This window comes from Marmota marmota, unplaced genomic scaffold, assembly GCF_001458135.2.
Source record: "Marmota marmota marmota unplaced genomic scaffold, marMar, whole genome shotgun sequence".
Lineage (NCBI taxonomy): Eukaryota > Metazoa > Chordata > Mammalia > Rodentia > Sciuridae > Marmota > Marmota marmota.
In genome coordinates this window covers 5070054-5083477 of record NW_026000168.1, presented here as the reverse complement: position 1 = coordinate 5083477, position 13424 = coordinate 5070054, and the positions used below count along the sequence as shown (strand labels likewise).

The 13424-nt window shown below is 38.6% G+C and overlaps 1 protein-coding gene across 6 annotated transcripts in view; it reads left to right on the top strand.

Moving 5' to 3' along the window:
• Nucleotides 1–7668, top strand: part of Cntn3 (contactin 3) — a 260616-nt gene extending 252948 nt beyond the window's left edge. For all 6 annotated transcript variants that reach the window (XM_048787016.1, XM_048787014.1, XM_048787015.1 and 3 more), the window contains 3 exons: nt 2525–2637; nt 3114–3282; nt 5710–7668. In XM_048787016.1, coding sequence (XP_048642973.1) covers nt 2525–2637; nt 3114–3282; nt 5710–5810 — 383 coding nt within the window. In that variant the 3' untranslated portion in view covers nt 5811–7668. The remainder of the gene's footprint in view (nt 1–2524; nt 2638–3113; nt 3283–5709) is intronic.
• Nucleotides 7669–13424: the final 5756 nt, after the last annotated feature.

Here is a 13424-nt window from a genome sequence, read left to right as displayed (position 1 = left end):
CTATTTTTTTTTTTTTTTTTTTTTGAGACTGGTTCTCAATAGGTTGCTTATAGCCTTGCTGAGTTGCTGAGATTGGCTTTGAATCTTCAGTCCTCCTGTCTCAGCCTCTGAAGCCACTGGGATCATGGGCATGGGCCACCATGCCTAGATCTTCATTCCTTTTAAAGGCATATGCTTATAGCCCCCTTTTGTTTATCCATTCATGTGCTGATAGATTGTGAAAATGATTGTGTTAACCTTTTCATTATTGTAAATGAACATGAGTGACAAGTATGCATCTTTGTTTATTAACTCTGAGTTTTACAAATAGGCACCATGACAATGCAGGGAATTTTAAAAAAGAACATTCTGGAATTCCTAGCACATTATGGACATTTACTATGCGTTTGTTATTAGCAACAATGGAATCTTGAAAATGGAAGAAAGTTCATCTGGCCCAGAATCTCCCACATAGTGTCATTCTTCCCTGTCATAGTAAGGCAGATGATTATTCATGTGATTGTAAAATTATAAGTGAAATATTAGTTTAATTTACTTTAAATACTATCAAACAATGTAACTAGCACATCCAGCTCATTATTATATGAATGTTAATGTTTAGAATGAGGCTGAAATAAATGTTTATACTTTTAAACAAGTGCATTTTTCAAAAATAGCAAAATGGTCAAAATGGAACATGTCTCTCTGGTGCTCAGGAAACACTGATATGATTTGAAAAGAGCTTTGAAACCCTCTATTTTTCCTCTTTCATTTTTCAGATTTTTTTTTCTTTTTGTCATTTCAAAGAGTATTCATTTCAGGCTGAACTCATTCAAGTCATCTATTTTGGGAGTCACACAAGACAAATCCCAATTTTCAGTCATATGTTCTGCCAGCCTGCTGTTGGGGGTCAGTGTATTTACCCAAAATTACTCAAACTCTCTATAACCTGTAAGCACCCATATTTTGGTAGGCCAAACCATGCTGAATGAAGGATGTTTTCTGAGCTGCATCAAATCAAGCTGTCCTTTTATGGTGCTGTCAGCCACAGGGAATCACAGGTGCTGGGAAAGTGTTCTAACAAGTGTGGGTTCATAGCATCTGGACTGGGCAACCAGAACATTCTCTCTAGTATTTCAGTCCTCAGCAATTGCCCATATGCATTCTTACAGATGTCTTATCACAGCATTGCAGTATAGACAATCTGAGCTGATCTGTTAGTATCACATCACAAAAATTTAAAGGCAACAGAACAGTGTTAAAGTGGACACAATCAACCAAAGAACCCACCAGGAGGACAGTCTTGAACGGTGTTATTAGCCACATAACTGCACATGAGAGCTTTTCCCATCTGTAAGTCCAGCTGTATTTCCATCCTGGCGTGAGTCAATGATGTTTAGAAATTCCTCTGGAGAGGTAATTGTTTATATCACTTTCCCATTACAAATTCAGTTAACCAAATCACATTCTGTGCTTAAATCCACAAGAATAAGATATTTCAGCGTGTTTTGGGCAGTTGTGATGCTGTTGAAAAATGAGTAATATGTTTGCTGTTTTGCGATTGACAAGGAACTGAATCCCTAATGTCCCATCCATCCATATTAGGGAGTGCTTCTGACCATGTCCACCCAAGTCCCCCAGAACCAGTTTCCTCTCCTATGAGAGTTTCATTAATCCTCTAATGGAATTCTCATTAAATTTTTAGTGTTTTGCCTTATTTTTCTCAAAAATTGATTTGAACTCAGAAAAAAGACTTTAAAATATGGATTCTCTGTGGCAATTTTTCACATGTGTAGCTATTACTTCACGAGAATAAATCTAAGTAATTCTTATTTTTGATTGCCTCTCATTTTGCCCATCTCATCTTACAACACTGGCTTGAAAATCATCCACACTTCATTTCATGTGACTTTAATCTGCTCCTTTTGCAATTTCTCTCAGCCTCTGTGTGTCAAAACAAATCCAAATGCCTGCCTTTCCTGGTTCACCCGCAAGCATCCCTCTAGTGGTGGATAAAGAAACTTGCGTCTCTGTATTGTCAGTTTGCCTTCAGGGAGACTTGAAGTGCATTAAATCCTTAAAGTATGTGTTGAGCCAGGTGTGGTGGTGCAAGCCTGTAGTCCCAGCAGCTTGGGAGGCTGCAGCAGGAGGATTGCAAGTTCAAAGCCTGAGCAACTTAGAGAGGTCCTAAGCAACTAAATGAGACCTTGTCTCAAGATAAAAAATAAAATCAAGAGATGGGGATATGGCTCACTGGTTAAGCACCCCTGCGTTCAACCCCTGGTACCAAAAAATTAAAGTAAAATAAATAAATAAAGTATGTGTTGAAATATGAAAACATGCAATTTCTCACAGTTTAATTGAAATGCCCCTTTTAAAGGAAGTTTTTCTCTTCTATTAATTTTTATTTTTCCTGATTCCATCTACATACCATGCCTTACCAGAGAGTCTCTGAAGTCGCCTCGGTGCTCAGCATGTATCTACTCCATGTAAAACAGTACTCCATGCTCAAATCAGTTTTAATTTCTCCTTTTTGCATTGCAAGCTCCCAGTCAGCCTCCTGGGAATGTGGTTTGGAATGCTACAGACACTAAAGTGTTACTTAATTGGGAGCAAGTAAAAGCAATGGAGAATGAATCAGAAGTAACAGGCTATAAAGTAAGTTGAATCATTTGCAACACTTTATTTTCCCTTTTTCATTTATACTTTGCAAATCTTTAAAAATTTTGATGATATTATTTCAGTAATCTAATTTTGACATTGATATCAAATTTTTCATAAAAGGGTATATTACCAAACTCTCTGAATTGTTAAGTACAGATTTACATGAAATAATGCTGCTCACATGGGAATTGTGGACATGATGTTTGTGCGTTGTGTTAATCAGCTTTCTATATTTCTAGCTAAGCTCCTCCAGGGGAGAAAGCTGCTCTTCCCCACCTCCTTGATTTTGAGAGCATAATGATCCTAGTGTCTGCTAATCCATAATCCAAGACCTATGCATGGAGCTGGGAATGTGTTTTTGTATTCTGTTGTGGACAGAATGACAAAAATAATTTCAGAGCAACGAGAGTATGTGAAGAAAGTAAAAGAAGGTAATGTAAGATTGAAGTGTATTTGTTCGTGCGTTTTAGGTATTCTATAGGACTAGCAGTCAAAATAGCGTGCAAGTGCTGAACACAAACAAAACTTCAGCTGAACTTGTGCTGCCCTTTCAAGAGGACTACATTATCGAAGTCAAGGCCACCACAGATGGAGGGGACGGCACCAGCAGTGAGCAGATCAGGATTCCAAGAATAACCAGTAAGTTGGTTGGACTCAGCTTCCCCTTGACCTGTGTCAGTGTTGTTAGCCACCAGGAGCCCGTCAGCCACTGCCCCTCCCTCCACCCACCCTTTCCTCCCAGCATGCCCTTCATGTGAACACAAGGTGATTTTGCAACATGAGCAAGTAAAACCAGGAAGAAAACCTCTAGAGTGGTGCAGAACAGGGAAAAATATGAGCACAGAAAGGAAAGACATGGAAAAGTAGTTAAAAACTTCATTCATTTGAATTATTTCCCTTATTTAATGTACCTGTAGATTGCCTAGAATAGAATTCCGAAAGCAGTTCTCATGGGCAAGCCTGAACCCATGCCCTGTTTTTAAGACCTCTGATATTCCAGTTGTATGCCTCCTAAAAATTGTAGATGGATCTTATCAATTCTTTCAGTAGGAAAATTAGCATTGGCAAAGTCATGAAACTTTTACACGTGCCACACACAAAAAAGATGACATTTTTAAAGAAATCTGTTCCAAGTTTCAGAGGAATTTCATGCTCTTTCCTCTTAAAATCCTAATGAAAGCTATTTCACCATCAAAAGTACACTTTTAGGGAGCTGGGGTTGTGGTTCAGTGGTAAAAGAACTTGCCTGGCATGTGTTGAGGCACTGGGTTCCATTCTCAGCACTGTAAGTAGATAGATAGATAGATAGATAGATAGATAGATAGATAGATAGATAAAATAAAGGTTCATTGACAACTAAAAAATATTTTTAAAAAAAGAAAGAAAGTAGACTTCTAGAGTGAAGAGGAACAAACCCCAGCATACATATTTTTATCGGTGACCATGGAAGAGAACTTGTATCACTTTGAAATCCTGTGTCTGGAGTTTTCAGGCCTCAATTTAAGTAACACGGAGCCTACCCTTCATAGTCTATTCTACAATCCTCAGTGATGTAAATAACTTTGTTCCCTGTTTTCATTTATTGACTGTGGTTTAGTCTACATAGTAGCAGGTGACCAAGACTGAAGCAAGTTTCTTTAATCTTGAAAAAGAAAACGACTGAAGAAAATGGGAGAGATCAACCCTTACAGGAATTCTCTCTTTCTATGAAATCATAACCTGCCACCCTTGAACTAAAAGTAATAAGAAAATGGGGGCTACCTGTCTGCAAATAAGTATGTAAACAGCTATTTCAGACTGCAGAGATTTGTATATCTGTGTGTGCTTCAGGAGACCCAAACAGGAATCAGGTTGCTAATTGTTATTTGCTGAGGCTTTACAGTAGGGAATGCTCCTTGCTTCTTGCATTGTGCAGGGTGTCAGAGTTAGAATGACAGCGTGGACAGAGGGGCACTGTTCGAAGAAGCAGCTTCTGTGCTTTTGCAGGGACAGACGCCACCATGGCATTTTCAGGCTGCTGAGTCAAGAGCAGTCTTTTCGTCTGACGTCTGTGGACTTGCTGAGCTTGCACAGACCAGTGCCTGCACAAGGCAGTCTCTGAAAATGGAGCTTTCATCAATTGCATTTTAAAAGATGATGTCTTGTATTAAGTACAATAATTCATCTGCATAAAATAGAAACAAGTAGATTTTCCAGACATTTATCCAATGACATTTTCTTTCATTAAACCATCAAGTTATCTGAAATTGTTTGTGATCAGGTATCATTAATGGCAAAATGACTAACTTGGATTTTTTTCAATTTCAATTAAAGTTAAATAATACTAGATAAACAAAGCTTAGATTCATTTAAGAAATCCTAAACACTTGGTATTTTTATGGATACCCTTGATAACACCTATGTGTTACACTGATGGATAAAATAAGGACTTGTAGTCCCAGGTTAGGTTCATGCCATGATTTGATTTTGACAGGAAATGCATCACTTTTGTCTGCGTCTTAGTCCTTCAGAATGCTGTAAGAATACACCCTGGACAGGGTGTCTTATAACTACAGAAATTTAACTTTTCACAGTTCTGGAGGCTGGGAACTCTTATGTCAAGATGCAGCTAGTTCTGTGTCAGTTGTCAAGAGCTCATTTCCTAATGTCACAACACTGGAGCTAGGATGTCAATGTATGATTTTCGGGAGGACATATGCATTCATTCTCTACCACCCTGACTACCTGTTAATACAGTCCTCCTTTATTTTTTTATTTATTCTAATGAGGTCTATATGACAGTAGAATGCAATTTGATCCATTGTATACAATCGAAGCACAACTTTTCATTTCTCTGGTTGTACATGATGTAGCATCTCACCATATGTGCAGTAATACATGTACCTAGGGTAAGGATGTCCATCTCATTCCTCCATCTTTCCTGCCCCCATGCACCATCCCTACCCTCCCTCCCCTTGGCCCAATCACAGTTCCTCCATTTTTCCCATGCCCCACCCCCACTATGGATCAGCATCTACTTATCAGAGGTATAGTCCTTCTTAATGAGCTGTTTATCATCTTTGACAGATATGGATGCAAGAGGATCCACATCAGCCATCTCGAATGTTCACCCAGTGTCAAGTTATATACCTATGGTACTGTTTTTCCTTGTAAATGCCCTGTGGTGATATTTATTCTTTTTTATTATTTACTGGAAAGTTCATTGGTTACCATAATAAGTGCTCTCATGAAACACAGTGATTATGCATGGTTTTTTTTCCAACTTTGTGTTTTTAACTTTCTACTTCATTATAGGTAAAATAAGAGTATAATAAAACAACAGTAAATCCTTTTAGAGGAATCTGAAATGCCTTAACATTTACTTGATAAACCAAAGGAATTTACATGTTACATACTGCAAACTTTTGATACAAATGTTCTTAAGCTATGAGTTTAAGCACTGCCTATGGATAAAAACCTCCGCCCCGACATACATACATACACAGACAGACAGACACACACACACACAGTTTCTTATTTGCATTGGAAAACTCTTCATTTATTCCAAAAACTCTTTTCCAGTTATGAAAGCATTGTTTGAGGAGTTAATAAGTATCATTTTAAAGATTTAAATGATTTAAACCCCATGGGTTGAAAAATGCATTTAAACACTTACCCTGCTGGAAGGGGGTGGTGTTTGTGATTCAAGAGTGTTTTTGGAAAATGCTGCTCTGAAGCAGAGGAGGGTGACCTGGTTCAGTGGACTCACTACTAAATGGCTGTGAGACTTTAGAAATCACTCTGCTCTCTGTACCTCTCAATTATTCATCTACAAAATGTGGAGGTAATAATAACCATCTGATCTGCCTCTGCCCCATGAATTAATGGTTAAAAGATAAAGAAGGACCCACGAAAGGGCTTTGTCACCCCAAATGCCATGTCCCTTTGCGAAATACTGGCATGAATTTCCCTGAGCATTTGAAAGTCATTTTCTAAACTTGCATTCCAGTATACTTTTTCCTTCAATGATAGAAAACGGAAATAAGCACATTTTATCCTTTCTCAAAATTTAAAACAAAACTAGAACAGGAATTGTTTTCTTCACACCTGAGAATAAACTTACAGGCTTTATTAAAATGCAGTGGAGAAAATAAGTAGCACCCTGAATGTCAACCCAAATGTTAAACAAAATCCACATGATTCTTCCTTTGCAATTTCTGATTCCATTAAAGGACCCTCTCTCTTTTGGATGGCGGAGATTTTTTTTTTTTTTTAATGAAATCTCACTGCGTATTGCAGTGAGTCAGGCAGGCATTTTAGTTCCTGAGTTAAATTGGTAATAGAACCACAGCGATGTTGCTGGCTTTGATGTGTATGACTCAGTCTTTCAATATGTGGTTTTCAAAGCATCCTTGGAGACACGGCTTCATAGCAATATGTAAAGAATATATGAAAATCAGCAGATGAGTGTTAGTCATTCAAAATCAGTTTTTTTTAACCTCTTTCCTACCAATTTCACATTTTGCTGTAACTTGTTCGTCTTTCCAGAGATATCAGAATTTGAAACCAACAGTTAATCTCTCAAGAAAGATTACGAATTAGCAAAATTCTGATACCATTTTATATTTAGATTACATTTAAGATAAACTCATTATATACAAAGGAGAAAAGTATAACTTTCTCTGTAGTGTCTGTATATACTGTATATATCTAGAAAAAAATCTGAATGACGAGTAGATTTCATATGACCATTGTTATTTCCAGTCAAAAAGTGGGGAAACATTCTCCAATACTTGTATTTTATTCTACATGTAATGGAGTTGTACCTTTTTATTATCTGGTAATTCCTATAATATGCTCCTATACTTTTCATTTTCAAGATGATGACTCTTGTTCCGTGTTATTTCTAGCAGTATATCTCCATGAGATTTGGACATTGTTTCATATTGAAAAGGATGAAATTGATCTTTAAATTCCTGTGTGTGTATCCTATGGTTATCTGTATGTATTATTTTCTATTATTCTAATAAAATTTATAACCTTCAAGTGCTCCTGCATTATTCATTGTGGTAAAAGAAGAATAACTACCTGGAAAAGCATTTTGTTGCTGTGACCTAAAGATCTGGTAAGAACAACTTCGAGAAGGAAAAGTTTATTTTGGCTCAAGGTTTCAGAGATTTAGTCCAAGGTCGGTGGACTCCATAGGTGTGGACTGAAGTGAGGCAGAACATCATGGCGGAAGACAGTGGAAGAGGCAAACAGCTCAGAACAACCAGGAAGCTCTATTCAAAAGGGATAAAACATAAACCCCAAGGGCATGCCCCATGACCCATCTCCTCCAGCTGTATCCTACCTATCTACAGTCACCACCCAATTAATCCATCCAAGTGGCTTGATGCACTGACAAGGTTACAGCTCTCATAATCTCATCATTTCACCTCTGAACATTCTTGCATTGTCTCACATATGAGTTTTGGGAGGGGACATCTTGTATCTAAACCATAACAAACTATAATAGCTGCACTGATGCTATCCTTTCTTGTATTTTCAACCAGCATTAACTTTTCATCTTTTAACAGGACATCGTTTAATTATTTTATACCCTACTGATTCAGTAAAATGAGCAATTTGGAACAGTGATCTCTACATTAAAGCTATTTCAGCTGTAAGGTGAAGAGAAAGAAAGAATAAAATTTACTTTATTTAGTTAAGATATCTAATTTCTTTTTTTTTTTTCTTTAACAAAACAGTTTTTTCCTCAAATTGTTATCAATTCATGACACTGTTCACAGACTGTCTCTTTGGTATCAATGTTATAGTACTATAACATTGATTTTAGTACTATAAAAAGATTTTAGTTTTTAATTAGTAAGCATTCTAAATGTTATTGTTAATATAAGGAGAATGATAACTAAAATTCTAATTCAATCATTTTCTTTCTTGAGGATTGAATTTGTGTAGAATCCAGTGAGGAAACTGTAGGGGTATGTGTGTGTGTGTGTGTGTGTGTGTGTGTGTGTGTGTGTGTGTTTAAATTTAAGGGGAGTTGCAATGGGTACATTTGTCTACCTGTTGAAGGGGAAATAATTAGAAAATATGCAGAGAGGATATCTCTAGCAGTCCTGTCCAGGGCTGATGGACATGCAGAATCACAAGTTCAGCCTGAGTCATGCTTCCTGGATCGTGGTAACAACTTCACCAGTCCTGATTGTGCAACCTTATTCAAGTTTCCTTGCTTCTCTGAGCTTCACTTTCCCTACAGGCAGAATGGGGACCATGGTAATGTTACACTCACGTGGTCATGAGATCTTTAGCCAATGAATTGAAATTATGGACGCTTCCTCTTACTGGGCTGGGAGGTAGGAAATGGAATGAGATGAGCAAATCTGTGCACTGGAGCTCAGCCTCATTCTTCCCACCAATAGGAAATGAGCAACAAGGATGGCAGAACCTGGTTTTACTTTACTCTTTTGAGGTCTCCTTCAATGTCTGTTTACTGAGAAGAGAGCTGTGATTCCAAGAATTTCTAGAGGATGGAGTAAAGCAATTCTGGGATCAGATTATGTTTTTTGTTAAGATGCAAGGTTGATAATGTTAAGTAACATAAATGTACTGTGTGTGCCAGACTCAGAGCTAAGCCTTTACCTGTGCTAAGTTTTCTGCCTCTGATCTCACTGGGGAGGTTCTCATAGCCCACTGTACAGAGCAAGAAACAGGCTGAGGAAGATTAAGTGAAGGTCATAGTAAAATGGGGTTCAGAGAAGATTTGGTGCAACCCATAAGCTCTTAACATGGGTAGGCTGTTAGTCCCTCTTGAAATCAAATCCATAAGCTATAGACTCTGAGTAAGAATCTTCAGGATGAATTTGTGGTGTACTTTGTCTTCTATTATGGATCAAAGTTCAAATTAGGGAACTTGGGTATCCTTAGTTTTCATTATACATTTAAAAAACATTTTGGAGATGGCTTCTGCTGTTTTTCAAAAAAAATTATCCATTTCCAATGAAAACCAAACAGTATAACAAACATAAAGAAAATGTTAAAATGATGAGGATTGTATCGATTTTTTTAAATTTTAATCCCCCCCTGCCATTTTGTACTCTTATAATGCCAGCATTTTTATTAAAATGAATCCTAATTGGTTTTTTTTCTAAAGTATTTTACCCTTTTAAAAACTGAAAATTGCCCTGTTATTATTCATTGTAATTTGGATACATTTCAGCAAATATTTGAGGTAAATCAACTCACAACAGCAATTACAAAATTAGCAATTAGTAAATTGTACCATTCTTTCAAAAGAAAATATGTAAACAGATTGGAACATCGCTCATTTAAACTGTTAGGTTTTTCTGCTGTTCAAATGTAAACCCAGTGCCCTAATTTAACATGTCTTGCTTACATGGAGGAAGTAATTACCTTGTGAACTTGCACAGAATTAATGCACTGATAAGAGAATTAAACTTGTAAGAGAAGAATGCTTCTCTTATTCGTCAGTGTTCATTCTTTACTCCCGCTCTCTGCCTGTTGAAATTATCTTAGAGCCTTGATCATTAGTAAGTGGGAAAGAAAAAGAACTAGATACTGTATAATTGGGTATTACCTTGGAAATTTCAAAAGAAAAACAGGGAAATGATAAGGATGGCAAATTAGCAGATGTACTTTGGCATCAGACAGTAGAATGTGACAGACGCCAGCTAATAAGGAGTGCATCTCATGGAAACCCCATTGCGATGTCATCGCTGCATTGGCATTTCCAAAGTATCCAGGCAAAAAGGACTTTCCACCCAAGGCGACATTGGAGGATGACACCAAGATGCACTCACTAGGGTCTCTGTCTGAGGCACAGTACTCTCCTTGTACAAAGTTCATCTTCATGGGCTCAGTACCTACTTGTGGAATGAAACCAGTAAATTTCTCACCATTTCTTCTTACCCTCTCCTATTTTCTTCATTTTTTTCTTGTCTCCCATGCTGGCCCTGGAGATTATAAATGTTGATCAGTTGGAGAAGAAGAGTTATTATATACCATATTGGAAACAGTGGCAAACAGACCATCTGTACTGCGGAAGTTAACAGATTTGTGAAGACAGTCGGTCCCAGCGGTTAATAACAATTGTTTCCAGATGTCTAGTTAGAATCCTAATCATGTCCTTCCATAAGTGTGTGACCATAAGCAAGCAGGTAAATCCCTACAAGGAAAGAATCTTCATCTCTGAAATGGCACTAATGGACAGATATGTCTTGTAGGACTGTCACCTGAGCTGATTTATCATTGTCTCATGGGTAATCAAGAACATACTCTAGGGGCTGGGGATGTGGCTCAAGCCGTAGCGCGCTCGCCTGGCATGCGTGCGGCCCGGGTTCGATCCTCAGCACCACATACAAACCAAGATGTTGTGTCCGCTGAGAACTAAAATAAATAAATATTAAAAAAAAAAAGAACATACTCTAGTAAGTTAATAACATCATTGTCATTATTATTAAGGTTTAAATTCTGGATGAGTCTTTAAAGACCAACCATTGCAGTATCTCCCTTAAAGCACGTTCCATTCCATCATCCTAAGTTGCAGGTGAACTAGGAACTAATGATGGAGCTCCTCTCGGGGAGCTACCTTCAGTAATAAAAGTGAAGAAGGTACTGGTGTTTGGGAAGACCGAGATGGTGTTTCCATAGCTTCTAACAGAGGGGTGGGAGCATGCCCAGAACTCAGCCTCTCCAGCTGTTGTCCTTCGTCCCTCAAGGCAGCACCCAGATGACCATAGCTCATGATGGGGCCACAGACAAGACCAGCAATGTGACTGACCCAGAAAAATGATGAATAGGAAACTAAAAGCTTTACTTGTGCTTTAAAAGTGCCTCTGCTTTTACGTAAATAGTGCCAACATATAACTCGATATGTGCCTCATAAATTATAGTAATTGAGTTAAACAAGTGCCACTCGACCTGGAAGGGCTGGTCTAGTCCACAGAGAAGTCCTGTACATTAGTCCTGAAAGCCTGATGACCTGGGAGCATTAACAGTCTTGGCACAGAGAAATGAGATTGAGGAAAAGGATCTAGTCGCCTGAAGCCATTGGAGAGCACCTCACAGAGGCCCCTTTTGAGAAGAGCTTGCTGTTCTTGTGTTCTTACCTGGGACAGGCTCCCTCAAACTGATGGGACCACCACCCACAAGGGACAGAGAAGCTCCCCCCAGGCATAGAAGCTGCAAAGGCCAACGTCCTTAGCCTCCTCCTTCAGCAATTCAACAGCTGCCTCTGTGCAGCCTCTGACTGGGCCCTTTTTGTGCAAAAGAAAGCCAGCCTCTCCTTGTAATTCTCCTCTTCTGTAAGGGAAAATGCTACAAAATGCATAAAGAATGGGGCTGGCTTGCAAAAATATAATTGCCTCATTCCATACTTTGAAAGATTCAATTCACTGCAATAAACTAAATCTCAACAAGGAGAGAATAATGGGCATGAGTCAAGATTTGAACCTTCTCAATTGAAGGATAAGGGGAGAATGAGTGGTAAGTCTATTTTCCAATGTACTAGTGACTGAAAATATGTCACTCATTTTCAACTGACATTTACCTTTTGCAGAAGTCAAAGAGAATGTTTTTTTTTTTTTTTTAATGCACAGCCCCCTATGTCCACCCATGAGATTCAATAGGTACCACAGAAGGAATCCTGTTTGCCACCCCCGTGCTCTTTAAAAGCAGGTAACAGGCTACAGGTGTTACTCAAGGTGGTGGAGTCTCCTGGGTAAGCATAGACACTGGAACTTAGCATGCTCCCATGAAGCTGCCTGTGACACACCGCAGACAGGAACTTGCCAGGCAAAGATTTTCCAGATCTGAGCAACAGGGTTGGTAGGAAGGAAGTTATGCAGAGCTTTGAGGTCTGCCGTCTCCTCTTGGTATGTTATATATAAAGTGCCCTCTTGAAGTTATGATAGAAGAGAGGCTGAGAAATGATTCTGGGCTTTGGAATCAGCCAGCCAGCAAGTAAGTTCTGGAACTGTCACTCAACTGCCTGGAGCACTTAGAGTAAGTTGCCGAATTTCTTTCGTCTTTATTTCTTTCCCTTGATACAAATATTTTAGAGCGTTTTGGACTTGGATGCACAGGTAAGATAATTTGTTTTTCAAACCTACCAAGAGACTGGTGCTCCCTAACAACAAAAGTGAGGGTAATTTTAAAACCCTGTTTTTGGTAAATATATTTTTAACAGATACACTAAAGCCATATTTATGAATTGAATGTATTAATGAGGTAGTATGTAATGGTAACAGGTGAATATATTAGGTAGTGTTCAAATCAGGTTAAACATATCCAGCTCTTCAAGCATGCAGCTCCTTCTTTCCGGTGAAGATCTTTGTCCAATGCTTCTATTCAGCAGCTTTGTCAAAAGTCAGCCCTCTGCGGATGTGTAGTTGACTTCTGGGCTATTCCATTGCTTCCGTCTTTGTGTTGTTTGTGCCGGTCCCCTGCTGCTTTGATCACTACATATTTAGACGATGTTTTGAAGTCAGGTATTCTGATACCTCCTGTTCCCTTCTTTGTGCTCAAAACAGCTTTGGCTATTTCAGGGTTTTTTTTTTTTCATGCTTCCACATAAATTTAATCACTTTACTTTTTTTTTTTTTTTTCCTGGCATATAAAATGGAGCCGAGATGCTCCTGCCTCGGTTGTGTGATCATTAAAAATAATTTGAGGGCTGGGCAGGGAGGTAGCCCCCGGGCTGGGAGGTTGCACGCAGCTTGCACCCAGCCTGGCTTTCGATCCCCCAGCACACGAGCGCACGCATGCGCGCGCAGCCTCCA